The following is a 26,768-nucleotide window of genomic DNA, read 5'->3' on the forward strand; positions in this document are numbered from 1 at the left end:
CCAAGAGCAAGTCCGGGAGGCCCCGCCCCGCGAGGCCCCGCCCCGCCCAATCCCCTCCAACAGCGCAGTCTCGCGGCGCCCGCCGGGGGGTCCGCAGAGCAGAGAACCCGGATGAGAGAGCCCACTGGGCATGCGCACGATCCGGATCGCGCGAGGAGCGTTTTGGTGACGCAGGAGGAAAACACAGGAAGTGGGCCCTACGGCAGCTGCATTGGGCCAGAAAGAGTCCTGTTTCGGCGCCGGCCGGGCGGTGGGGAATGAATGGGCGCTGAGCTGAGGGCGCGCGGGCTCTCGGGACTGGCCTGAGGTGGGCAGGCGGCCGCGGCATGGAGGACGACGCGCCCGTGATCTACGGGCTGGAGTTCCAGGTGGGTCCCCGCGTGCCCGTGCAGCGAAGGCCCTGGGCGGCGGCGGCGAAGGACCAGGCCCCACGAGCGCGGCCAGGGCCCGCGGGGCCGCCCCCGCCGCCTCGCTCCGCCCGCCGGGGCGTCCTGTGGCCTGACTCTCCCCGCGGAGCCCGCTGCCCTCGCGCGTGTACGTCTCCGCCCCGCCCCGGCGCTCCTGCAGGCAGGAACGCTGCTTTCTGCAGGTCATTCGGACCCAGTTGCAGGGACAGACCGACGGAGGGGAGTTCCGGCCGACCCGCGCCCCGCTCCCTGCTGCGGACACCTTCCCCGGCGCGCGGGCAGAGCTCGGACGGGCGCGCGCGCGGGGACCCCCGGCTCGCGGGTGGCGCTGCTGCCCCGCGCGCGCCCCCTTTCCCTCGTCCTGCGTCGTCCAGCCCCGGTGCCCGGGGGCAGCGCCGTCGGTGCTCCGCGGACGACGACGCAGGAGAAGGAGCGGACCCCCGAGTAGGCGGGGCAGCCCGCGGGCGCGTTCACAGCGCCGCGGGCCTCCGTCTGCGGGAAGCCCGCCGCGGGAGAGGCGGCCTGTTGGTCCCTGGTGGGTCCGCCCAAAGGTCGTTCGGCTTTTTCCGTAGAACAAGAGACGCCTCTCTCGCTCTCACCGCTAACTGCACTGATGTGGGTACTCTGAGCGTGTCGGCGCCCTCCCGCTGTCGGCCTCGAGTGGGGAGGGGCCGCGGTGCCGCCCAGCACTTTCCCAGCCGCGGGACAGCCCCGCGGCAAAGAGTTACTGGGCCACAACGTCCGAAGGACCAGGAAACGTCGCAGACCGCGGTCGGCAGGTCCGGTCCGGCGCACACCGTCTCCGCACACGGCACACATCTTTTTTTTTTTTGCGTTTCAGTTGCGTTTTCACCTTCCTTGAAACAATAAAGCATGCTATGCTGAAAAACATTGCATATCTTCGGCACTAACATGACCGCATAAAAACCCACCGGTGTTGACGAGTTTCTCTAGAGTGCTCGCCGATAGGACGGCTCTGACAGCACGACCTAAGGACGTTCTTCCGAGTGGAGTCAGAGGCGGCCGCGTGTTCCTGGGGCGGGACACGGCAGCTTCCCTGCGCCTCTTGCCGGCGTGGCTCTCTCAACGCGGGTGGCCGGGGGCCGGGAGAGAGCTCTGTGGGGACGAGGACGTGCTTTCCCTCGGAGCCCTGGGTGGGGCGCGGGGGGTTCTGGTGAAGCCACCCGTGACGTCCTGTCCACCGCGTACGTGCGTGTCCTCCCGAGTTTCCGGTTCCCTGCTTCCCCGTGGTGGCGGAGAGGGCGCCGGGCCCGGCTGGGAGCTCGGGCTGTCCTCCTGCTCTGGACGCTGTGTGGCTGGGCCCGGCCCGCTGCCCTCCCTGGTGCTCGGCGTCTTTATCTCCGAGTGGGCACAGAGCACCAGCTCCCCCGGCTCCAGCCTTCCCGCCCGCCTGCCCCCTTGAACGAGGAGGTGAGCCAAGACGGGGCACATGGGCGTTCTTCTCGGCCTCTTGTACTCCGAAGATTTCAGTCTCGTTGCAACGGCGTCGTCTCAACCCCTGACATGACAACCGTCGTCGAGACTAGGCTCAGAAAGGCCGTTTGTCGCCCACTCAGTCACAGCAGCGGGACCCCAGGCACGGGTGGGGCTTTGTACCCCGAACGCCAGCGTCGCGCTGTTTCTGTGAGTCTACTCAGGCAGCCACTAGAAGGATCTTCAACTTTTATGGGGTTTCACTCCAATTTTTAAAGATGCGGTTTAGATTTTCTCTTTTGAAATAAGAGTGGTTTTCGCCCTGGCTGGTGTGGCTCAGTGGGTTGATTTGCCGGCCTGTGAACCAAAGGGTCGCTGGTTCAACTCCCACTCAGGGCACAGGCCTGGGTTGCGGGCCAGGTCCCCAGCAGGGGTCACGAGAGAGGCAACCGCACGGTGATGTTTCTCTCCCTCTCTTCCCCCCTCTAAAAATAAATACATAAAATTAAGCAAAAAGGATGTTTTTCCTCCTCGATTAGACACAGTGCCTGCTGGCTGAGGACGAATGGGGAAGCTCCGGATCTGCGGTGCTTTTCTTGCACCGTGGCTCCTTGACCCGGGAGCACGGGGTCGCCTTCGGCCTCATTGTGCCTGTTGGCCGACGCTCCTTCCTGTCCAGGCATGCGGCCCCGGCCCCCTGCACTGCTCCGGAGCGAAGCGGATGGCGTGCGGGGTCCTCGTCGTCCCCCCAGGAGCCCCTGCCTCCTCCCTGAGCTGCTCCGCTGGCTGGGTCGGTCTGATGGCCTCACACTCAGTTTGCTCCTTTCGGGTTTCCTTCCGCCGGCAGTGGAGGCCTTCCGTCCCGCCTTCCGTCCGCAGCTGGGCGGTCGGTCGGGCTTCGCCTTCCGGGCACGGCCTGGACCTCCCGTCCTCACGGGTCACTCTCCTCTGAGCCGGGGGCGTTTGAGTTGGACGGGGTTCAGGGGGTCTCTGCATTTGCTGACACGCACAGAGTTCTGTGCATGTGTATGCACGTTTCTGGCAGAAAATCTATAGATTCATAAACAATTCATCAGCTTTGCCAGGAGGCCTGAGACTCCAATAACTGTCAGCCCACTTCAGAAAGGGTGGCCCAGGGGGGCGGCCCCCCGGCAGCGGGGGCTGGGCGAGCCTGCAGAGGTGGGGCAGGACGGGGTGGGCGTTCTTCCCCGGATGCCCGATGGTTGAGCGCTGCCGCGGACACCTGCTTCTCGGTCTCCCCGAAGTGTGTGGCGCGTGGTGGGAGCTGACGGTTCCCGGCCGCTGGCTCTCGAGGGAGGGTGGGACCCGGGCGAGGGGGTCGTGTTTCACGGGAGACGCCCAGAGACGGCCGTGTGCCCCGGGCCGGAGTCTGGGACAGTGTGGAGCCGCGCCCCTCGCTGAGCTGGAGGGAACGAATCCGAACCCGGGCAGTGAGAGCGGGCGGCAGGCCCATGCGACGGGAGAGCCGGGCCGTCTGCCTGTCCCCGGCTGCGGGGCCCGGAGCGAGGACGCGGCAGGGCCCAGCCGTGGCTGTGTCGTCTGCACACGGCCGCACCAGCCCGTGCTCCCCGCTCCCGGAGAGCGGCACCTTGCTGCCCGGCGGCTCTGTGGCTGTCGGCGGTCTTCCCGTCGCCCTCTGGCAAAGACCTGGTCTGAAACGCCTGATGGGGCCCTGGCTGGTGTGGTCCAGCCCGTCTGGCGTCGCCCCGCAGACCAGAGGTCTCCGGCCTGACCCCGTCAGGGCACGTCCCTAGGTTGTGGGGCAGGTCCCCAGTCGCTCCCAGTCACCGATTCTGTCATCCATCGACGTTTCTCTCCCTCTCTTTCTCCTCCCTTCCCCTTTCTCTAAAAACAAATAAAATCCTTAAAAAAAAGTGCCTCCTTTCCCTCCCCCCCCCGCCCCGGCAGGGCTGGGGGCGGCCTCGTGCTGCGTTGTGGAAGGGTGACCGCCCCACCAGCCCGTTACCGTCGGCGGTGACGGTGGATGGACACGCGGTTTGCCCCCCCACCGCTCCACTCCGTGCCCCCGCCCACGCCCGTGCTCTCCTCCCTCCCTGGCAGGCACGCGCCCTCAGCCCGCAGACCGCGGAGACGGACGCCATCCGGTTCCTGGTCGGGACGCAGTCTCTCAAGTACGACAACCAGGTCAGTGCGTCCGGCCAGTGCGCGTGTCCTCGCCGACCCTGCTCTTCGTGTGGTGACCCTCTGGCTCTCGGCGGTCCCGGCAGCCTTTGCACCGGTGAACGCCACACCGGCAGAGCCAAGCTTGACCGGGGTTTGGGTGTGCGGCTGTAGGGACTGGCTGCGTTCGGGAACGGACACTTACCTGCGTGGCATCGCCGTCGGCGCCGTTGTGGTCGCGTGTATTTACTGCGGCGGTGCCTGGGCGGCGGCCCGGGGTCCACGGTCGGGCCCCCCCCCCCAGCTGGGACAGCCTCTCGCTGCTCCGGGCACGCTCCCCCGAGCCTGGGCGAGGCCCCGGCCCCGTCTGCACGCAGAGCTCTGGGCTGTGGCCACCGGCCGCCCGCCGGGCAGGCACTTTGCTGCTCTGGCCACGTGAGAAGAAAGGATGGTGGGTGTTCGTGAGGCCAGGGTTCAGTTCACGGCCTGACCCTGACCGTGCGGCCGTGAGCAAATGGCCTGATCTTGCCGGCCCGCATTCCTTCCCTTCAACAGAGGCCCGTGGCAGTGTGTGGGGTGGGGGCGCCGACTCTGACCCTGACCCTGACCCTGACCCTGACCCTGGGGAAACGCACACAGGCCCTGCTGGACTGGAAGCTCGGGGGTGGGGGGCAGGGGTTTCAGGAGGGAGGGGTTCGTTGGCCCCCACTCTGCTCTCCCCAGGTTTCCGCTGCAGGCGACTAGGCCCCTGTTGCTTACGCAGATGGGGGCGAGTGTCAGGCGGCTGCCTGGAGGAGGCTCCTGACGTGTCCTCTCCCAGCACAGCCCCGAAGATTGGGGTCAGGGTCAGGGTCAGGGTCAGGGTCAGGCCCCGGCCCAGCCCCCAGGGAGTGACCATTCGCTGGTGCTCCCCCTGCAGGGCTGTCCCTGTGTGATCTCCCCTTCCCGTCTGCGCGGTGTCTGCATGCGGACGAAGAACCGCTTCGTCCCACAGTGCCCCCCCCTGCTGGCAGGTCCTGGCCTTGCCCCTTGTTAGAAATCAGACTCCTGGGCCCCACGCCGGACTGCCGGGCCCCCCCTGCTGTCCCCTCCTCCCCCATCCCTGCAGTGAGACGGGACCCTGCTGGCCCAGGGTCGGGTCCTGGATGCGGCGGGCCCGGCGGCCCAGCAGGGTGGCGGAAACCCCTCCGTTCCCACTTCCGCACGGCTCTTCGGTGTCCTGCCGAAGTCGGGGGCTCCGATTCGCTCTCCCCGCCCCCGAAGGTCAGTGTCTAGGCTGTGCCGCCCGAGGCGCTCTCCGGGACGTGCCCCAGGGGGCGGAGCCCCTTCCGTCCCAGGGAGCGACCTCGCGGGCAGGGCGAGGCTGTGGCGTGTGGGGTCCTGCTCCGGCCTCCGGGCTCACTTCGTGTGAGCGGGCCCTGCTGCCGGACCTCGGGGTGACCCCCGACTCGTCGCGACGACAGCCAGCGCCCCTGAACATTCTCTGACCGGCATCCTGGGGCAGATCCGTGGTGGAGTTGTGAAGTTAGTGTTTTGTCTTTCTCGTTGACTCGGGTGTTGAGAGAGAGTGGATGTGAACATCATTTTAATTCCCCCCAAATTACCCAGCCGAGCGTGGAGACGGCACGTCGACCTCTTCCCGTGGGGGCTGACGTGCAGCGCCCTCAGAGTCAGCGTCGCAGAGCCCGCCCCGCGGAGACGGGCGCGTCAGGTGCGCCGGCGCGGCGCCTGCTCACGGCGGCGCGGGGCTGCGCTCGTCTTCCGTCTTCCGGGAGGCGCACGCGCCGGGAGGCGGGCGTGACGGGCGTGAGAGCCCCTCCCGCGGGGGAGGCCGTCGGGCGGAGGGAGGCCCTGACCGCTCGCCCTGCCGCGCCTGCAGGTCCACATCATCGACTTCGACGACGAGAACAACGTCATCAACAAGAACGTCCTGCTGCACCAGGCGGGCGAGGTCTGGCACATCAGCGCGAGCCCCGCGGACAAGGGCGTGCTGGCCACCTGCTACAGCAAGAGTGAGTGCTGCGCCGTCGTCTGCGCCGCTGGGGGGCGTGCGCGGGGGGGGGGGGGTGGCGCCGGTCTGTCAGGTCGGACCTGCGGGCAGTGCGGGCGCGGGGTTCAGGGAGAAGCTGCGTGGGTGGGCGCGCGGTGCGGCGGATGGTGGAAGCCCCGTGCACGGCCCGGGCCTGCAGTCCCAGCTCTTCCCGGAGCCCTGCGCCCTGGGGCGGGCGGGGAGCGGCGATGTGCCCCAGGCGCCGGGACCGTGGGTGTGGGCGTTCTCCCACGGCAGCCAGCTGGGCCGCTCGGGGAGGCAGCCGGGCTGGCCTCTCTCCTGTCACCTGCGTGTGTGTGTGTGTGCACACGCGCGTGTGTGCGTGCTCGTGTGCGTGTGCGAGGACAGCCACGATGGTCCCTACCCTGCGAACCGCTCCTCCCACCCGCGCGGCTGTGCATTCGTGTCCGCCTGCTGCTCCCAGCTGGCTCCCAGCTGGCTCCCAGGGCGCGCAGACCGGACGTCCGTGGCGCACACCCGTCTGCGTTTTCCTTCCCGTCTCGCCCGTGACGGGCGCTGGAGTCGGGCCTCTTTGCCCGTCGTGCCGGCCGGAGTGCCGCCGGGCAGTCTTCCGCCGGGTCGCTCCTGACACGCTTCCGCCGTTCGTTGGTCCTGCCGGGACCCTCTGTGCCGTTCTGCGGCCTTCCGGCACCGTCACCCGCTCTGCCCGCCTTTCCGGTCCCGTCCTTGCCGCGGATGTTGGCACGGTCACCCTGTGCGGGCACCGGGACCCCGGGCCCACACGTCCGCCCGCCCAGGTGCCTTCTGCAGGCGGCGCCCTCAGCCTCCTCGCCGCCCTCCTCTCCAAAACGCCCGTTTCTTCCTTCGGGCAGAGCTGGTGTCCCCCCGGACAGGTCTCCCTGTCCCCGGTGCGCGTCTCTGGTTCCTCCCGAGCCTCTGGTTGCAGTGCCCCACGGACCGGAAGCCGGGCCCCGGGAGCTGCCCGGGGGTCCTCCCCTCCCCCCTTCCTCGGTGGCGGAGGGCCTGCGTCCTTCTTCTGCCACCTTGTCTCTGAGGAAAACCACCTGCCACGGTGGGGGCTGGGACGGCCTGGGTGCCCACCCTGAGTCTCCCCTCTGCGTGTTCGGGGTGGAAACGTGCGTTACACACGTGTGTAAACAGTGAGTTTGCCAACAACTGGGAGTGAGCGTGAGCTGGTTCCCACGTGAGTGCCCCCGCCCAGGGCACTCTGTGCAGGCGGCTGGGGTCTGCCCTCCGACAGCGAGGCCTCCCGCCTCCGTGTCAGGTCCGCTGTCCCGGCACGGGGGTGGCCCTCTGCCCGCCCAGCCTGGCAGTGCCGGTCCTCTCCGGTGTCCCCACCACCCCCTCTGAAGGGGGGCTGGCAGCCCTCCGTGGCTGGAGGTAGCCACAAGTGTCTGTGCATGCGAATAAACGGAGGTGGCCCTCTTCCGGAGAGGGCCCCCCAGCCCTCTGGACCAGGCCTCCTCCGGACCCACGCAGGGTCGGCTGGTCCACGCACCCCCAGGGCGCCTTCGCCTCTGCCGTGTGACGCCGCGGTCACCGGGTGGTGCTGTCACCTGCGCCACATCCTGGCGGTTGGAGGCAGGTCGCCGCTCCTGCTGCGCTCGAGGGGGCACCGCAGAAGGGTGTGCCCACTGGGGACGTCTCACACTCTCCACGGGGCTGGTGCGTGGCCCCGGGCAGGTGCCATCACGGGTCTGTGCTCGTCACCACTGTGAGCTCCTGGCCGCCACAGAGGTGTGCCGAGTCTGTGTCGCTGGTGTGTCCGCACGTGTTGCCTCGGTCCCTGCTCTGCTGCGGCCCCGCTTCTGGCTTCTGGCGGTCTGCGTGGCATTTCGGACGCGGTAGTACCTGCTTGTCGAGAGACCGAGGGCCCCCGAGCCAGGCTGCGAGGGGCAGGGGTGGAGGGCGTTTAGCCGGGCAGGCCTGCTCCGCGAGCTGCTGGGAGTGGCCGCGCCTAGGGCAGCATGCCCTCCCTCAGAGCCCTCGGCCACCCCCGCCTGGCTGTGCCCACGGCCCCCTTTGGGCAGCAGGGGGCGCCAGTGCCCTCTCTGTGCCTCAGCACTCTGGTCCTTCCACCCCGCCCCCTGCAGACTGTCGTGTCCCCCCCCCCCCACCCCCTGCTGGCTGTGCCCTTGGCCTGAGGCTGTCGGGAAGCTTTCTGGCACTTCTCAGGCTTTTCTTCTCTAAATCCTGTCACCCCACGGAGACCTTGCCTGGAACGCATGTGGCAGCATGAGGCTCACTGCCGGCCTTTCGCTGAGCGGACTCGGGGGATGGCGTGCCTGCCTCGGTGGTGTGGGTGTCAGCTACTTCATCCCACGCCCTGGGCTCTGGGGGGGGGGTCCGCTGGGCTCCCGGCCCCCATGTGCTGGGCCCTCGGGCGGTGGGGGAGCCACGGCTGCCTGGCCAGTCTGCGGACATCGCCCCTGGGAGGGTGGGGGTTGCCTGCGCTCCCCGGGTTCAGACGGGCCCGTCACTCCCCGTGAGGACACGGTTGTGACAGGAGCCAGTGCCCCCAGGGCTTGTGTAGTGGCTGCAGAACACGGCTGGGGGTGACGTGCGGGGCTGGAGCGGACACCCTCCGGAGCAGTCGGGAGTGAGGGCGGCCAGGCTCACGGTGCCCCCCGGGGCCTGCTGCCGCCCCCGGGAGCCCGCTGGGGTGTGCTGAGCCCTCCCAGCCAGAAGTGCCGCCTTTCCGTGCTCTCGGAAAGTCCCCGTGGGGTGCGGTGCCGGCCCGCGGCTCCTGAGACGCCCCGGGGCTCCCAGCGGGGGGCTCTGGAAGCAGGGTCCGGGGACAGCAGTTCTGCAGAGCAGCAGTTTCCCGTGTGTCTGCGCGCCAGGCCAGAGGAAGGGCGCGGGTCCGAGTTCAGACGGCGACGTCGTGTAAGCGAGCCGAGGGCGGCGGTGCGTTTCCCGGAGCAGGGCGGTTTCAGGGCCCTCTCTCGATGAACCGCCGCCCGATGAACCGCCGCCCGGAGTGAAACGACAGGGGCCCCTGTGGCGAGCGGGGGCAGGGGCGGCAGGGGGAGAGCTGGCGTCTAGAGGCTCCTGGCCCCGTGGCTCCTGGCCCCGTGGTCGGCTGGCGACAGCAGGAGCCCCCGGCTGCACACCAAACCCCCCCCCCCCCCCCGTCCAAGGTGCAGCGGCCTGTCGCGGGTCAGACCGCCTCCGTGTTTCCCGTGCGCGTGGGAGAAGGTGGGACGCTTTCTCTCTTTTTCGGGGCACGGGTGCTGGGCTGCAGAGTGCTGGGTTTGCACCTTGGAGACCCAGGTGCCAGGAGGTCGCACCTCGGAAGGAAGGGAGGGGGGCGATCCTGGCAGGAGAGCCACCCCCGCAGGCGTGCTCGCGAGCGAGCAAGTGTGCGAGGCAGTGCCGCCCAGACCCAGGGCCGCCGTCTCGGTCTCCCTCCCAGACCCAGCAAACGGGTTTGGAAACGAGGACGCTTCGAGTTCCGTCTCAGCCCCTAAGCGTCACGTGGGCTCTCGTTTCTTGTGGCTGACAGACACACAGCAGGGAGGGCGGACGCCCTGCTGGAGTGGCTGGGCGCGAGGAGTGTCGGCCGAGGACCGTTGCGCTGGGGACGGACGCCCGGGGGGCTGCAGAGGGGGTGCTGTGTGTGTGTGCGTGTGTGTGTGTGTGCGTGTGCATGTGAGCTGTGCACACCCTGTGTGCTGTGTGTGGAGTGTGCACGCTGCGTGGGTCGTGTGTGTCGTCTTTAACCGTCCAGCCATCCGTGGACGCGCAGGGTGTTTCCGCGTCCCGGCTGGACGTGGTGCCGCGGTGGACACGGGCGTGCAGGAGGTCATCTCAGACCTGACACGCCAGCCTCCCTTATCTTCTCAGAAACACGCCTGCGTTCCACGAGAGGCCCAGACGCTCTGCGGCCTGCGCACGCCCCGAGTGTCCTGATTCCGCGGGCGTTGATCCCGTAGGCACAGAGTCCCCCGTGTCTTCGGAGCACACCCTGCCGGGACGCGCGGTGTTTCCGGGCTGGGGGGTGTCCGCACCAGCCCTCCCCGAGCCCTCCCCGAGCCCTCCCGGGCAGGGGCCCGAGGTGCGCCGCGCTGCCGGAACGGGTCAGGTGTCTGTGCTCCGTCGGACGGGCAGGTGGGGACCCGACGGCCCTGTCCGCCTGAGCCCTGCGGGTCCCTGGAGCCCGGCCTCGGATGCGAGGGCGGGAACGGGCCGCTCCAGGCTGTGGGGAAGGTCTTAATTAGCTTTTCTCTGGTGCGCTCGTAACTGGCCTCTCCGGACCCCACCAGCGCCATTCCTCTGTCCTCATTGACTTTCTGCGGCACCTCCAAATTTAGCATCATCTGGAAATTTAATTAATTGAGCTGTTTACTGTTCCTTCCAGATCGCTAATGGAGATGTTAAATAAGACTGGGTCCCCAGAGCAGCCCGCTGGACACCTCCTCACAGCTGAAGGCTCCTCGCCGCCCCGGCCCTCTGTTTACGGCCCTTCCGCCGGGCTCCAGGCCACGAGGGGCGCTCGGGCGGGCCCAGCCTGCGCTGATTTTTCCGTAGGACGGCAAGGGCTCGTGCGGAAATCCTCCCGAGTCCCCAGACGAGAAGTTTGCTGTGCTCTCCCACGGCCGGTGGTGGTTTCCGCCCTGGCCCTCTCCCTCCCCCAGGCCCGGGGTCTATGCCGCAGGGACCAGAAGGGCGTCCCCGCCAGGTGCAGGGAGGCGCGGCCACCGCGAGGGGCTTCTGGCCCGCCGTGCGGGCCGCAGCGCACCCCTGACAGAGGGCACGTCCAGCCCCGCAGTCCTGGAGACGGCGGGCTGCGGTGGGGCGGGCGGGCCGGTGGCCCTGAGCCCCTCCCAGGGGCCCATGGACGCCCCCTTCTCTGGGGTCCCCCCGGGGCCCTCCTTCTGCATGCGGGTGTTCGTCTCCTGCAGCCCCAGTCACCCCCCCCCCCCCCACCGGCAGCCTCCTCCTACTCTAGTCGCCTTCGTGAGCGTGCTGTCCCCAAGCACAGCCGCGGCCTCGGGCGCCTTGGGCGCTGCGGCTGGGACCCCAACCTGTGGGCGTGGGGGACACCCCTCCGCCCCTGAGAACTGAGGCTCCTTTGACGTGCTCATGCTGCACGCCGGAGGGTGGGAGGGGCGCTGTGTGGGGTAGGTCCCGCCACCAAAGCCAGGTCGTCCCCACCCCAGCACGCGGTGAAGCGTCCGGGGTCTGGGGTTTCTGCGTGGGTTTCCACTGGATGTGGAAAGAGGGGTCGACAGACAACCTCGCCTCACGTGTGTCGTCACGGCAGATGCAGGCCGGGCTTCATACGTGTCGTCACCGCAGATGATGTCACAGCAGATGCGGGCCAGGGCCTGCGCTTGGACAGAAGGGCTGCGGGCCCAGTCACCCTCACTCCCCCCCGCAGAACGGGTCGGCTGTGTGCAGGAAGCAGCCCCTCCTGAAAGACGCAGAATTTGTCGTCAGGGTGTTTTGGGAAACCCTCTCTTGCTTTTTGGAAATCAGGTTAACCGGAGAGCGAGCATTCGGAGGCCAGGGAGAGTGTGGTCCCGGGGTCCTCTCCGTCTCTCCGGCGTGTGGGCGTGTGAGCGCGTGAGGCGGAGACACCTCTGCTGCCCGAGGCCCGTCCACCTGCACAGGCGGCGGCTACGGCGGCTGCGGCCCGGGTCTGGGAGCGCCTCCAGCGTGGTGTCTCCGGCACCGTCGGGGCACAGGCCTCGCCGCGCGCCGCCGTGCAGGCGAGGGGACCCGGGCTCGGAGGGGTGCGTCTGCTCAGGGTCTCACGGGTCTTGTGCCCGAGTCAGGTTTCCACCCAAATCCGCTTTTCCCCACTGGTGGCCGTGCCCCCTGCCGCACGGAAAACTAGGCTGATTTGTGTATTTGAAAAGATCAGATGCTTTGGGGGAAAAGAATCATGAAAAATTCAAGAGTATACCAAGATGTAAGAGATAAAAATATTTTTTAGGCATTCGCGTGCCTGTGAGACATTTCAGACCCAGAGAGAGGTGCACCCCGTGGGTTTTTTGTGTGTTCTGTGTGGTATAACACAAGCCTCCTCTGAAGTCCCGGTCAACTCCCTGGTTTTGGGTCGTCAGAACCGGGAAGAGCCTCTGAGGACACACGGTGTGTCTCTTCTTCCTAGTGGGAACCCCAGCAGGGGAGGGTCTCACGGCGCCCTCGCCATCCTGTGGGAGCCACAGGCGTCCTGCGGGCTGTAGGGCCCCCAGAGCGGGCACCTGTGTGCTGCCGCCCGTCCTCGGGGACCCCGAGGCGCTGCGCTCGGACCGAGGCTCTGGGCGAGGAACCTGCCTGTGGCGTCGAAGCGACGCCTCGTGCGCGTGCTGGCGTGGCGGTGCCCACCGCTGACCGCTGACGGCTGCCCTCAGTGGGCTCCCTGACGCGGGGAGGGTGGTTGCTGGGCCCTCTCGTCCCCCGGGGCGCCGGGCTAACGACCGAATTTCCCCGTTGGGAGAGCCACAGGGGGCCCCCTGACCTCCTGGTGCCGCCGTCACGGGGACCTGCAGCCACACCCTTGGGCCCGGGTCAGACCTTCCCGGGGACGGGGACAGGCTGTAGACCCTGCCCGCCCTCCGGGCCTCTGCGGGCGCGCTCCTGCTGACCACGTCAGGGTCGCCTCCTGGTCACCAGACAGGGGCGGGGGGGGTGTGAGCCCACACACTGTTGTTTCTTCTTCTTCTTCCTCTTCCTCTTCCTCCTCTTCTTATTCTTCCTCTCCTTCTCCCTGCTCCTCCTCCTCCCGGCTCCTCCCTCATCCTCCTCCCTTCCCCCTTCTCCTTTTCCCTCCTTCTCCCCCCCCCCCACCGCAGTTGGGGGCGTGGCCCTGAGGGTCTCTCCTGCCCTGAGCCGTGTGCGGGCGCCGTGATGGTGTGGGACAGTTGTCTCACTGCGCCTTCGGTGCCACCTGTGCGCATGCCCTGGGGCCCGTCGGACGGTTGGGATGGTGTCCACGCCCGTGCACCTGGGCGCAGCGCACGTGTGCTTCCCTCGGAGCCGGAGCGGCCCCGTGCGGGGAGCAGGGCCGTCCAGCGTCTCAGACGACAGGAGACCCTTTCCGCAAGGCGGCGCACAGGATGGCTCGTCTCCACCGTCCAACCCGGCGCCCGCACCCACGGCTCGGTAAAGCGGTGACTGTGTCGGTGCTGCTCTCGCCCGGCGTTGGAGCCTCGCTCGTGTCCCCGCCCGGTCAGGCTGCCGTGGGCCCCGCAGCCGGGGCCCTCACGGACCGAGTGGCGCGCCTGGCCAGCAGAGGGCGCAGCGCGCCCGGGCTTCTGAGGCCGCACGCCCGGCACCGGCCTCCCACCTTCTCTCTGGGCCTGGGGGCCGCGCGGGAGTCAGGTTGGAGGCACCTCGTGCAGCCGTCGTGGATGCCTGTCTTCTTCTCAACGGCCTGCCTACATTTGGGGGAGTCCCTGGGTCGCGAGTCCCGTCCTCTGCTTCCACTTCCCTAGGGACCAGCAGGTGACCGAGGCTCGCGGTCCGAGCCGGCCCCATGAGGGGCCGTGGGGGCTCCGCTGTTGGCGGAGTGGGTGCCGCGCAGCCGTCAGCATTGGGGAGAGCGGTCGCGGCAGGAGTGCGGGCCAGCCCCAGGCAGGGCCAGTTCTGGCGCCCAGGGGCCCGGGTGCAGCGGCGGCTGCTGGGGGGTGGCCTCCCCGCCGGGGGGTGAGGACCGCAGGTGTGCAGGGGCGGCGCCACGTGCGGTCCCCTGCGGTGCCGCAGACAGAGAGGGGGGGGGGGGTGCGGCACGACCGCCCCGCCCGAGTCCTGGGACCATCCCGTATTCAGTGGGCCGGCTTTGTGGGTGGCCGCTGGGGCGTGGTGGATGTGCATGCACTCTAGTGGGTGCAGAAGCCCTGGGGGGGGCTGGACGAGCCGCAGCAGCGCAGGCACAGCGGGCCACGCCGACCGCGTGTCTGTGAGCCCGTGCCGCATCACGTGCCGTGGACCCTGGTGTTGGTCTCGGTGTCATCGGCCCTGCCCAGGAAGAGGCTGAGGCACAGGGAGCTCACCTCCTCGCCGCAGCCCCAGGCGCGCCCTTCCTGCTGACTCAGGACCTGGCTTCGGCTCTTCCGGCCACCCCTCCCACGGTGCAGGTCCCCGGCCCACAGTGGGTGTGCCGGGCACCAGGCCGGCACCCAGAGGCGGACCCGAAGTCCCGAAGCTCACGGGTGGGCGGGGAGGGCGGACGTTCAGCTGCCCCGCCCAGATGACACTGCGCCACGGCTCGTGGCCTGAGGGGACGGAGGTTCGCCCGCCAGGGCCGGGGGCCCGGCTCCAAGCCCCCTGACGGTGGCCTCTTGGACACGGCTGCCCCTTCCTTCTGCAGACGTGTCCGGCTGCCGTCCCTGCCCCCCAGCGAGCGCTTTGCGTCTTCACAGGCCTCACGCGGTCCGCACAGTGAGAACACCTTTACCGAGAGAAACGTGGGGCAGGAGCAGAATGACTGAGTGCAGAGGAGAGCGGGGCGAGGGCCCGACAGAGCCCGGGGCCCCGACGAAGAGGACGGCCAGGGGCTGTTGGGTGTTTGGTTTTCAATGGGATTGCTAATAACTTTTCAAATTTCATTTTCTCAATTTTTTTTTTGCTAATCTACAGATACACAATTGACTTCAAGAACATTTTAAAAGTATTGTATTTATTTATTTTTAGAGAGAGAGGGGAAGGGCGGGAGAAAGAGAGGGAGAGAAACATCGGTGTGTAGTTGCCTCTCTCGTGACCCCTACTGGGGACCTGGCCTGCAGCCCAGACCTGTGCCCTGACTGGGAACCCAGCCAGTGACCCTTTGGTCCGCAGGCCGGCGCTCAGTCCACTGAGCCACAGCAGCCAGGGCTACAATTGACTTTCAATGTTTTTTTTTGTTTTTTATTCTTACCCAAGGACATGCTTATTGATTTTAGAGAGAGGGGGAAGGAAGGAGAGAAACATCGATGTGAGAGAGAAACATCGACCGGTTGCCTCTCGCATGCACCCTGAACTGGGGTTGTGCTCGCAGCCCAGGCGTGCGCCCCGACTGGGAGTCAGACTCTCGACCTCCGGTTCGCAGGACTGCGCTCCGGCCCGCGAGCCACACCCGCCAGGGCCAATTAATTTTTACGTGCCTGCTCTGTGGTCAGCGGTTTTGTTAAGTGTTCTGTTGTGTTATTACTAACGGTGTGGTGTGGAATCCCTCGGATTCCCGCACATGTGATCGTTAGCGTGAGCTGCTGTTTCCGTTTCTGTTCCTGGTTCCGCCCCTCTGGTTTCGGGTCGCCGCAGAGGAGCAGCAGGACCTCCGGTGTGGCCCTAACTAGAGGGGGCGGCGCCCGGCACTCCCGCTTTGTTCCCGTGCTGGGGCTGCGTGGGCCCCACACTCAGCAGCTGGTGGGCGCGGTCTCAGCACCAGCTCCACTCCTGACCGAGGGAGCCCCTTCCCGGGCGCCGGGCGCCTGCGGGACGTGCTCCGCGGGGCGGTGAGGGAGGACCCACCGGACGCCAGCCTCGGGCAGCCCCGAGCCCCGTTCGTGGTGACCCTGTGTACCCCGCCGCGCCATGCTGCCGTGTGTGTTGAGGAACTGTTGAAGCACGGAAGGAAATCGATTTTGAGGAACTGAAATTTTTCCCGAGACAGAATGATGGTTTTCAAACCAGGAGGAAGCGTTGAAGCAGGAGCTGGGCCTCGCGCGTGCCGGCTCGGGGCCTCTGCGGGCCTGCCTCCCTGCTGCGGCTGCTGCTGCTGCTAATGCTGCTGCTGCTGGGAAGCAAGGGGCGTGGCTTGGGGGTGGGCGTGGCTTGGGGTGGGCGGGGCCGGCCGCGGGCGGGGCCTGGCCCCGAGCCCCGCTGACGCTGCCCGTGTGTTCAGCTGCAGACAGCCGAGTCCAGCGCTGCGCCGCCGTGTGGAGGATGCCGGAGGAGTCGGAGCCGGGCAGCCACGAGTCCCCCGACGACTCGGCGAGCACTGCGCACGCGCTGGAGCTGCTCTGTGACCTCGACCACACGGCGCACGGGAGCACGGCCTGGTAGGTTCTGCGCATCGGTCCTCCGGAGCAGCCTGCGGTGAGAGCGCGACCGCGGGCCGTGCGCGCCCGCCCCTCCTTTCGGCGGAGAGACGCTCGTAAGTGCTCGCTTCCACTTCATCTTCGTCCCCGCTGTCGTCTGGCCGGGACACATTCACGGAAACCCTGCCGCACGCGCGTGGCAGAGCTGCGCCCGGGGTCCTCCACCGCAGACCCGCTGCCCGGGCCCCTGCCGCGGCGCTGACCACGGCGCGGCTCCTGGGGGCACTGCCGTGTGGCTCGCCAGCGCCCCGGGATTCAGCCGTGGATGCCCGGGTCACGCGTTCCTGCAGGTGGGGGGCGTGTCTTTCTCCTGGGGGCCGCACACGGTGCGCTGCGTGCGTGCGTGCGTGCCGCGCCCCGGGCCCTCCGCGCAGTCGTCCTGAGCGTACTCTTCCCCACGTGTCCCCGGCGGTGCCGGGCACCGCTGCTCCGTAGGGCTCGGGCCTCGCCGTCCCGTGGACGGCAGAGGGTCTGCCGTGCCCGCCGTGGTCTCGGGGACCCTCCTCAAGAACGCACAGCTGCCTGCGGAGTCCTCGGACCCTCGGCAGGTTCCAGGGCGGAGCTTCCAGAAGGGAGTCTGGGAGCGTGATGTCGTCTCGGGTGTTCACAATCACATGGGCAACACTCCCGGGTGTGTGTGCGCGCACGCATGTGGGGACCCGGCCTCAGGAGGGACACCTCGTGGCCGCAGTGCTGAGCTCCCGCGTGGAGTGAAGAGCGTGAGTGGAGGGAGCGGACCGCACGCGGGGCCCGTGCGCTCTCGGGAAGAGTGGGGCGTGAGGTGGGGCGTGAGCTGGGAGCTCACCGCTGCGCTCCTTGCAGTGGGTTTCCTCTGTCTGACCGCTGACCGCCAGCTGACCGCCGGCTGAGTGGACGTGGTTCTCTGGGGGGTTCCCCCTTCCCGATGCTGTGTGATCTGCTCTCTGGAGTGGGCGGTGACTCCTGGGGCTGCGCCCCAGCTGTGGAACTGACACTTGTGCCAGCCTGCACGTCCGCCTGTCGCTGAGCAAACCGGGAAGAGGAGGCTGGGGGGACTGTGGTCAGGGCCACTGGCATAGCTTGCGGCTCCCCGGTCCTTGTCAGGGATGTTCTGGAGTGTATGGGGCCTCGCGTGCACGTGCGCCCCGCTCCGTAGGGAACGGACTGGGGCCTTCACGGGCATAGAAGTGCTCTAGCAGGCACCTGGGCCGTCCTGTGCTCCTCACGTCCGAGGTCCCGGTTTTGCTCAGCGACCTAACCTGCCCCCACCTGGGAGTGGAGGGAGGGACAGGTCCTCTGCGGTGGAGCCTGCTGTCCTTGGCGTGCGCCCCCGAAGACCCTGCCGCAGGCCCCTTCCCGTCTCATCAGCCAGAACGGCCCCCTCTGGGTCCGGTCGGGTGCTGGGAGGACGTGTTGGCGAGGGCGTCGGGCAGCTGGGCCAGGTGCTCGCGCAATGGAAGCGTTTCTGCCGCACGGTCCTGGCCGGCGTGGGCGTCTCCTGGTGACCGAGGGTGCACGCCCACTGTGTGCTCACAGGGTGGGGCGGGGGCGGGACGAGGGCTCCTGCAGGGGTCGGCCCTTCCAAGGGCCGCGGCCCACCGACAGCTGGGCCGTGGCCCCGCCGGGTCAGGCTGGGCGCGGGAGGGAGGGGACCTCCCGTGCGAGCTCACGCTGCCCCTCCTCCTGCCCCCAGCGTCGCGTGGGAGCCCACGGGGGATGGGAGCCGAGTCATGTCGCTGGCGGACAACCACATCCTGCTGTGGGACCTGCAGGCGAGCTCCCGCCGGGCCACGGTGAGTACCGAGATTGCATCCTCCGCCTCTGAGACTCTCGGGCTGGACCTGGGCTGAGTGTAGAATGCACTTTCTGGTTCATGTGGGGTTGGAATTTTGACATCAGTTACGAAGTGATCGGGGAATGGATTGAGTTATCGATGAAAGAACTGAGCGATTGGCTCCGTCGGGTGCAGGCCGCCTGCACTGGACCTCAGGGCCGTGTGCGGGTACGGCCGAGCCCTGAGGGTTGGCGCAGCTGCCCCCTGCTCACAGCCCCTCCGCAGGAGGCGGGGGGCGGCCCGGGAGTGTTTCTTCTGCGTGAAGTGGCCTGTCCTTCTGAGGCCCGGGTTCCCGGTCTGTTCTGTTCAGACCACCGTTCGGGCAGGCCGACGCCCGGCGCTGACCAGCCTTCCTCACGTCTGCGCCCGACGGACCGTCGGCCAGTGCATCCTCCTTTTCCTCCCATGCACAGCAGGGCTCGGGTGCCGCCACCAGACAGCGGCAGCCCCTGCGCATGTGGGAGAGGGACTGCGGGACCCCTGCCGTGGTCGGGTGCCCACCCGTCACGGCCAGTGTCCCGTCTCCAAGGACGGGACAGCTGGGTTCTTGAGCTTCCCCCGCAGGAGACTCCGTCTCCCCGACCAGCCGCCCCTCGGACCTGCAGGTGGTTAGTGCCGGCACTTTGGAGTCAGGTCACTGTCAGGTGATCGTCACTGGAGATACTGTGTCTCGGATGATCGGCCGCTCCAGATACTTTGTCTCTCAGATGATCCTTGCTCGAGATACTGTGTCTCGGATGATCGGCACTCGAGATGCTGTGTCTCTCACAGAGAAACGGTCTGCTGATTGGCGCGTGTATGTTTTCACATGGGATGCCTTTAAGTTTTCTCCTTTGAAGTGTGATTTTTACCTGCGTTCATAATTTTGTTCATTTGTTTATGTCCAAATAAGAACTTCGGAGGGAGAACAAGAGCTTTGAGGAGGTAAAGGTCCTTAGCGCCTCACGCCTGGGAAGCCAGGCTGCCGTGCGAGGCCGGGGCATCGAGGGCACGTCCGTGTGTCTGGTTTACGACGTTAGTCACCCTTCCTCTCACGGGCCGCACAGTGTCGGTCGGTCCGTCGCCCTGGCCCGGTGGAAGAGACGGCGTGGGCAGCGGCTGGTGGCCACGGATCGGTGACACAGGACCCGGAGTGTGTCCGAGCCTTAGAGCCCTCGTGGTCAGAGGAGCGTCTCGCAGCCTCCGGAGGGCACTTCAGAGTGGGCCTGCCTGTGTTCGCATGCGTGGCATTCAAGGGGAAACGTCCCTACTCTTACTAGAATAAAGGGACACGGGACATCTCCCTGCATGGAGCGCGGTGCCAGTCGCACCCGCGGTGTCAGGGTGAAGGAGGACACTTGCTCGAAGGAAGCCCGGGGCCCGAGACCGTTCCCCGAGGCCCACAGGTCTGGGGCTCGCCGGGGCGCCCGGGTCAGCGTCTGGGGAGTGCCCCCGCCCCTCCTCCAGCTGTGCACAGGGGTGCTGGGGCACGTGGGGTGTGGGGCTCGGCTGCTGGTCTGGGCAGGGGAGCCTGCAGCCCCCCTGGCTCTCCCGGCAGGAGGCGGCCACAGGCAGGGGGCCTCGGGCTGCTGCCCCAGGACTCAGTGGGGGCCTGCCCCCCAGCTCTGCCGCTGTTGCCCCACGTCAGCCTCCTCCCCCGGCCCTCCCCGCAGTCCGGCCGGGAGCCCACAGTGGGCGGCTCACAGCGTCTGCCGGTGCGGCCCGTGACCCCGGCCGCAGCGCGGGAAGCCGAGACCCTCTGATCGATCCGGCGGCTCCACGCCCGCTCCCGGAGCTCTTTATTGTTCGAGGAGGATATTGCTGCGTGCGGGGAATCTAATCTCGGGCTCCCCGCGTCATTACCCTTTGCAATTAAGCCAGAGGCTCTGTGCCATTTGTAACCATTAGCGAGAGCCCAGGGGAGGCCTGGGGGCGGGTCCGCAGGTCCTGGACCCCGGCGAGGGCGGCGGGGCGCCCCTCCCCCGGTCCAACGTATGCTCATTTGTCTCTGGGCTACGGCAGCTTTCACCGGCTGTGGACACGAACGGCTCCCGCCGTGGCGTGCAGCGGGCGCAGAGCCAGAGGACACTGGGCTGCCGGGTGCCACGGCCGCCCTCCCCTGGCCGCACGTCGGTGCGGGAGCCTCCGAGGAGCAGGCCCGCGTGTCCCCCGCGTGCCGCAGCGCCCTCTGCTGGACGGGAGTGGGCTCCAAGGGCACTGGGCGCTTGCAGGGCCTTTGGTCCTTGCCACCCGACACTCGGCCCCAGGTCCTCGGGACACGGCTCAGAGGGGCAGGTCCAGGCCCATCTCAGTCGCGCTCGAGGCTCAGCATCCGGGACCTCTGGTCCGGAGCCTGGCGGCCGGACTCAGCGTCAGCCCGCCGCTCGCCACCGGCTGGGCGCGGGCGAGGGCACTCCCCTGGGTGCCGCCCCCGCGCCTGCTCCCCGCGCTGTCCCCACCGTCTCGGGCCTGTGCTGGCCCCTCCTCGCGGGACACGCCCCGGGCACAGACCCCGCCGCCAGCCTCCCTCGCGGTGCCGTGCCGCCGGGCGGGTGGCAGGGGCCTCGGGCTCCGGGCAGGGGCCCAGCGCCGAGGGGACGTGTCCCCGTCACCGTGTCCTGGTTCCCAGGTGAGGAAGCACTTGTGCTCGTCTCCTTGCCCTTCCCTTGACTTCGCGTCCCCTCGACAGGGTCTTCTGCAGGGCGGCACTCAGGAGTGAGTCTTTCAAACAGCCCTGGCTGCCGTGGCTCAGTGGGGTGAGCGCCGGCCTGCGAACCAGAGGGTCGCCGGTTCGATTCCCAGCCAGGGCACAGGCCTGGGTTGCAGTCTGGGTCCCCAGTTGGGGGCACGCGAGAGGCAACCACACACTGATGTTTCTCTCCTTTCTTTCCCTCTCTAGAAATAAATAGTAAATTTTCTTGAAAAAAAAATTTCTCTAATAGATTTTAATTTTCAGAGCAGTCTGAGGTTCCCAGTGGACCTGAGGGGAAGGTCCAGAGATCTCCCTTCTCCCTCCGGCCCCCACGTGCACCGCTGCCCCCCTAGTCGGCACCCCCACCAGAGTGGGCGGCGTCACGAACTTGCGGGGACGCTGCTGCCTCCTCCCCGCAGCGCGGCGCCTGCAGACCTCCGAGGACGGGCAGCTGTCCCGCCGCCGTCGGACCCAGAGGGGAGCTCCGGCCGCTCCGGTGCCCCCGTGGGGTGGCACGGGTCCTGTCAGAGTCACCACGCAGCCAGTGCCGGTACGGCCGGTGCTGACGAGGACAGCGCCGGGGTCCCCTGGGTCCCCGACAACCTCCATGAGCCGCACTCAGAGGTGACGGCGGACTCGCGCCGTGCCCAACACGCCGTCACTCCACCGAGTCTGGACTTGTCACTTTAGAGAAGGACACGGGCCTCGGGCTGTGCATTCTGACTCTCTCAGGTGACAGACGGGAAGAGAAGGCTCAGGGACTTCCTGCTGCCCCCTGTGGTGTGAGTGACAGGCCTGGCCTGCTGCCAGCCCGCCCCCACGGGGGCCCTGGCCACGTCCCGGAACCTGTGGGCCCCCGCTCGGACGTCTGGAATGGTGGGTGACAGACACCGTTCTCTGCGAGGGCAGGTTGATTTCTGGCCACAGCTGAGAGTGACCAGAGCCCAGTCCAGTGCGCAGGCAGGACGGTCCCCCGAGCTGCGAGAGGCTGGCTCACGGAAGCCTGTGAAAGCCCCGTGAAGACGGGTTTTCTCGCGGGACTCACGGGAGGGTCCAGACCCCGGGGCACGCCGAGCAGCGTCTGCGTCGCCGGAGCCCCTGGGAAGGCCGCCCGGGGCATGGGGGTTTCGGGGGCTCGCCCGACGCGGCCACGACTCTCGGGGGAACCCGAGACCGGCCACCGCGATGGCGGTGGCGCTGCAGGTGTCGTACGGTTCCGGGAGCACTGGAGACCGCCGTTCTCCTGACCTTCCGGTCGGGGCTGGGCGGCACGTCAGCAGACCCAGAACAGACTGGGTGCTGGTGGGCGGTGTCTCCCCAGCTCCCGAAGGATTCTCTCCGGCAGCGGAAAGTGGAGAACGCGCCCGAAGACTGAGGGTCTGTAGCGGAAACTGCCGCCCGGGCTGGGCTGGGGCCCATGCCGAGCGTGGACCCGGGGGCCACCCAGGCCGCCTGCCGCACCGTCCCCGCTGAGCGTCTGTGGGGACGGGCGGTGCCTCCGGTCGGCCTGCCCGGCAGGGCTGCCCGGGGTGGCCGGCACGGGTGTGGGCCTGCGGCTGAGGGGAACGGGACGCCAAGGACCGGGGGCGTGTGGCCTGGGTCTCCCGGAGGTCAGGGCAGCGTCTGAGCAGTGCTCTCGCGTTGCTGGGGGGCTGCGGGGGGCTGCGGCGTCCGGGAGTGACAGGTGGGCCTCCCTCGGGCCCCCGTCCAGATCTCCGGGGGCCTGTCTCCGGTGCCCTCTCCCAGCGTTTCTGAGAGCAGGGACGGGGGCCGTGCGCCCGGCGGGGACCAGTGGCGGAGAGTGCCAGCCCCACACTCACCCCACTGCAGGAGTCACCGTGGGGACTGGGCTTCAGCCCCGGGTCGGAGTGATGAGCTGGTCAGTGTGACACGCTCGCACAAACCCCCAGGCAGGTGGGCGGGCGGTGAGATGACCCTCATTCCCTGTCAGAGGGCACCTGGGCCTGACCTCCCTCTGACCCCGGCCCCCCCCAGCATCTGGGAGGTGGGGGTTCTGCCCAAAGACGGCCCCAGGGGGCGTCTAGTGGGGTCGTCGTCACTGCCTGCTGAGGTTCGGGTCACGTCTGTGTGACGGGTCGGGGAACCCCGAAGGCAGGGGGCAGGGGTGTGCATGCAGAGCGTGTGGTCAGGCCCCAGCTGCCGTCCTCCTGCGGCGGCCTCGGCCGCGTGGGCTGCGCCGGCTCTGCGTCCGTCTCGGGGGCAGCCAGCCAGCCGTGTGCGGTCCCGTGCCGTTTCTTCCGGTTCGAGCCGGCTCGCTCTCGGCGCATCCTGCACGCCCTGCCCGGTGGTGGGTCTGCCAGTGTGCTGGCCGCCCTCTGCCGTGCCAACCGTGACAGTTTCTCCCCGACGAGGCCCAGGCACTCCCGCCTTCTGAGGCCGGGCAGCAAACACCTGGCTGCTTCCCGGTGTCCCCAGTGCGGACGCGCTGCCCCCCGGTGGCCCGGGGCGACCTCCGGCGGCTTCTGGGGAGAGGTCACGCGTCCTTCCCGTGTCCTTCCCTCGCAGCTGGCCAGCTCGGCCTCCCTGGAGGGGAAAGGGCAGCTGAAGTTCACCTCGGGGCGCTGGAGCCCGCATCACAACTGCACCCAGGTGGCCACGGCGAACGACACGGCCGTGCGAGGCTGGGACACGCGGACCATGAGGTCAGTGGTGGGCGGGGCCGGGGACGCGTCCTCTCTCTGCCCCCCCCCCCTCCCGCGGGCCCCTCGGGGCCGGTGCGTCGGGGGCAGGCGGCTCGTCCGCCTCCGCCTCCTTCGGTTTCTCCTCCCCGCCGGGAGCGGCCGTGGCCCACCAGTGCTCGGTCGGCGGTCCGGTGCTCCAGGCGGGCCTCCCGCCAGCTCTGGCCATCTACAGGCGTCGGAGATCCGGCCTCTGTGTCGCCGTCCACTTGGGTATCTGTGAGCGGAGACCACGAGTTGGCGTCGTGGTCCCCTGGTTGCGTGTGTGGCGTGGTCTGCGACCACTTCCGTGCCTGACGGGCGACCGGAGTGAGTCATGATGCCACGACATGCAGCAGCCGCGTTCTCACAGGTCACAGGGGAGCAGCTTCCCATCCCAGGTGCCGGCTGACAGGTGGCTGTTGTCATGGCGATGGAGCCCTGCCTCCTCCAGGAGGTGCAGCTGTCCCCTGCGCGTGTCAGTCATCGGGGGTTTCAGACCCTGTGGGGAGCAGCCTGGAGCGGCGGGAGCTGGGGCGTCGGGCGTGCGTGTGTGCGTCTGCAGCTCTGGGCGCGGAGCGGGTGGGCTGGGCTGGATTCCGGCCACGGCGCTGCACATGGGCAGTGAGGGGTGTGGGTGGGAACGGCCACGCCCTCCACGGCAAACGCTGACCCCCGGTCCGTGGCGGCTTTTCTGTCCTGCTGGTCCCTCCGTGACTCCTGATGCCTGTGGTGGGCATTCCCGCCCCCTCACCACTCCCGTCCTCTCTCGACCCCTTTTCTCGCGGCGCCCCTGCAGGAATGTGGGTGGGCGCCGGGCTCCGTGGTGTCTGCAGCTGCTTCTGGTGCTGCCCGGGGCGCCCGGGACGCCGGGTGGGGCCAGGACCCCGGGGGCTTGGGAGTCACGGCCGGCCGGCCCCGCCTGACGCATCCTGCGTGCTCCCCGCCCGCAGCCAGATCTACTGCATCGAGAATGCCCACGGGCAGCTGGTGCGGGACCTGGACTTCAACCCCAACAAGCAGTACTACCTGGCCAGCTGCGGGGACGACTGCAAGGTCAAGTTCTGGGACACCCGCAGCGTCGCCGAGCCTGTGAGGACCCTGGAGGAGCACTCCCACTGGTAGAGGCATCGGTGTGCCGGCCGGGGTGGGGCGTGCTGGCCGGGGCGGGGCGCGGCGGGGGCGTTCGCCAGCTCCCTCCCCTCTGGGGGCCCGCCGGCCTGCGTTTCACTGCCGTGACTCAGCCAGCCGGCCGGGCTCTGGGTCGTCGTCGGAGAAGGACGCGCTGCTTCCCATCCGCGTGCGTGTGATTTGTGAGCGCGGGAAGGGAGGAGGAACGCTAGCTGTTGCGTCCTCTGGGCACGGTGCCGTTCGCGTGCGCGGCAGGGAACGAGCACAGGCGTGTGGGGGGCCCGCGGGGACCGAGGCCCTGGGTCAGCGTGGGTGGCCGTGTGCACAGCACTCGCGTGCGCGAGTGCCCAGGCCCGCCCTTCCTCTGCCGAACTTCCGGAGTGTGCACCTCGGGGCGCGGCCGGGAGGCGCGGGTGCAGGAGGGTGCGCCCAGCAGCAGCGGCTCTCGTTCGAGCGGGGCGTGTGCGTGTGCCTGCGTGTGCCTTCGTGTGCGAGCACGGGAAGCACAACCCAGCAGGGCGAGGGCCCTGCTGCTACGAGGAGCCCCACTTGGGCGGGTCCCTGGACCGCCGACTCCCTGGTCTCTGCCCCCCTGCTCTCTCAGCTGCTCACCAGAAGCTACGCTGTTTCCACGACCAGAAAGTTAGAAGGCCCAGGGTGCTCGGGCGAGCGCAGTTTTAACGAATCCAGTGAGTGGCCGCAGTGACCGCTGTGGGGGCGGAGACGCCGGCCCCCGCGTGCGGGCTGTGGGCACTCTCCACCGCTCGGCGGACCAGCAGCCGCCCGGCACTGCGGCGCTCAGCCCTCTGGGCCCCCCCCGGGCGAGTGTCGGGGGCTCACCGGCCCGGGGCTGCTGCTCTCGGGCCCCGCGGTGTGGCTGTGTGGCTGTGGGACCCGCCTGCCGTCCAGGGCCCCCTGCCGCGGCTGAGCCTCCTGCCCCAGCGGGGCCTGGTGTCCGTCCTTGGGGTTTAGGCGGTGGTTTCAGGAGAACGCGTATCAAACCCGCCCTCGGCTGGACACTGCCCAGCGTCCAGCGGGCGACGCGGGGCGGCTGCCGGGCGACCCCCCGCTCCCTGGCAGGCAGGTCCCAGCCCGTGCCCGCCGCCCCCTCGCCCCCAGGGTGTGGAACGTCCGCTACAACCACTCGCACGACCAGCTCGTCCTCACGGGCAGCAGTGACAGCCGGGTCATCCTCTCCAACATGGTATCCATCTCGTCCGAGCCCTTCGGCCACCTGGTGGACGACGACGACCTGAGCGACCAGGAGGAGCGCCGTCCGGAGGACAGGTGAGTGCTCAGGGTGGGGGGGGTGCACGGGGCGGGGACCACCCGTCCCCCCAAAGCGGCTCTGGGTCCCGGCTCCAGTCCGAAGCGTCCGGCTGGGGATGGGGCCGCGGTTTGGCAGGTCGTCGGCTCCCCGGACGGGGCGCAGAGCTGGTGCCGGCCGGTCAGCGCGTTCCAGTTGTGTGGACGCAGGCACGCGCCCACGCCCGTGGGTTTTCTCGCGTGAGCGCTGGGAACCGCCGCTGCTCTTGGAGCGTGACCTCGGTGCTGTGCTGTCAGGACTGAGGCCCCCCCATGCGCCCCCCTCCCCGCCACCATGCAGACGGGGGGCTGGGGGCCCCGCCTCGCTCACGCCTGTCCCCGGTCCCCGCAGGAGCCAGGAGCCCCCACAGGATGGCGCCATCGCCACCTACGAGGAGCACGAGGACAGCGTGTACGCCGTGGACTGGTCCGCGGCCGACCCCTGGCTCTTCGCCTCGCTGAGCTACGACGGGAGGCTGGTGATCAACCGCGTGCCGCGGGCGCTGAAGTACCACATCCTGCTCTGACCGTGCCCGGCGCCCGGGGGACTGCGCTGACCCTGTGCCCACCCTGCGCTCTCAGTGGGGAGGGGGCTGGTGCTGGGCCCCGGGCCCGTCGCGTCGCCGAGCAGGGAGCTGTGAGCCTCCAGCCGCCGCCGCGTGACCCCACGAGCCCCGCCTCCGCTCACTGTCCTTCTCTCTGTTAAGGACGTTGGGGGTTTGTTTTACATAAAAAGACCTTGTTTCCATCATGTTAACTCATTTTTCTCCTGAGAGTGAAACTGAAATAAAGCAGTAGGGCCTTACGCCTCCTGGGCTCCTGGCTCATCCTTTCCAGGACTCTGGGGACTCTGGCCGCCCCCTGCTTGTCGGCGCCTGGGCTCTGTCCTCCGCCTCGTCCCGGCCCAGACGAACGAAGGCAGGGGCACCGGCCCACACGGCTCGGGGAGCCCACGTGTCCTGGGCCGCGGCCGCCCTCGCTCAGGCCCTGGGGCCGGGGCCTGGGCCCTGCTGCTGACCCAGTGTCTCCCATCAGCCTCAGCAATCCCCCCCACCCCCGGCCCAGCGCCCCTCTGTGCTCTGTGCCTCCCAGGATGCCGCCAGCACTGGAGGTGCAGCCCCTCGTCA

At 68.6% G+C, this 26,768-nt stretch overlaps 1 protein-coding gene across 1 annotated transcript; it reads left to right on the forward strand.

Moving 5' to 3' along the window:
* Positions 1–190: 190 nt before the first annotated feature.
* Positions 191–26,446, forward strand: EIPR1 (EARP complex and GARP complex interacting protein 1). The gene is made up of 9 exons (XM_045844662.1): positions 191–368; positions 3,924–4,007; positions 5,863–5,995; positions 15,848–16,004; positions 17,716–17,815; positions 23,054–23,190; positions 24,159–24,326; positions 25,456–25,623; positions 25,994–26,446. Exons 1-9 carry the CDS (start codon positions 327–329, stop codon positions 26,166–26,168), a joined length of 1,164 nt encoding a protein of 387 aa, XP_045700618.1. The 5' UTR covers positions 191–326; the 3' UTR covers positions 26,169–26,446.
* The last annotated feature ends 322 nt before the right edge of the window (positions 26,447–26,768 follow it).

This window comes from Phyllostomus hastatus, unplaced genomic scaffold (genome assembly GCF_019186645.2).
Source record: "Phyllostomus hastatus isolate PE091 unplaced genomic scaffold, TTU_PhHast_1.1 phas_contig_402, whole genome shotgun sequence".
NCBI lineage: Eukaryota > Metazoa > Chordata > Mammalia > Chiroptera > Phyllostomidae > Phyllostomus > Phyllostomus hastatus.

Excerpts from the sequence above, each read along its gene's own strand:
- EIPR1 (XM_045844662.1), top strand. The coding sequence starts at position 327 with ATGGAGGACGACGCGCCCGTGATCTACGGGCTGGAGTTCCAG. Across the intron at positions 4,008-5,862 it reads CTCTCAAGTACGACAACCAG|GTCCACATCATCGACTTCGA; the intron begins GTCAGTGCGTCC and ends CCGCGCCTGCAG. Across the intron at positions 17,816-23,053 it reads CGAGCTCCCGCCGGGCCACG|CTGGCCAGCTCGGCCTCCCT; the intron begins GTGAGTACCGAG and ends CTTCCCTCGCAG.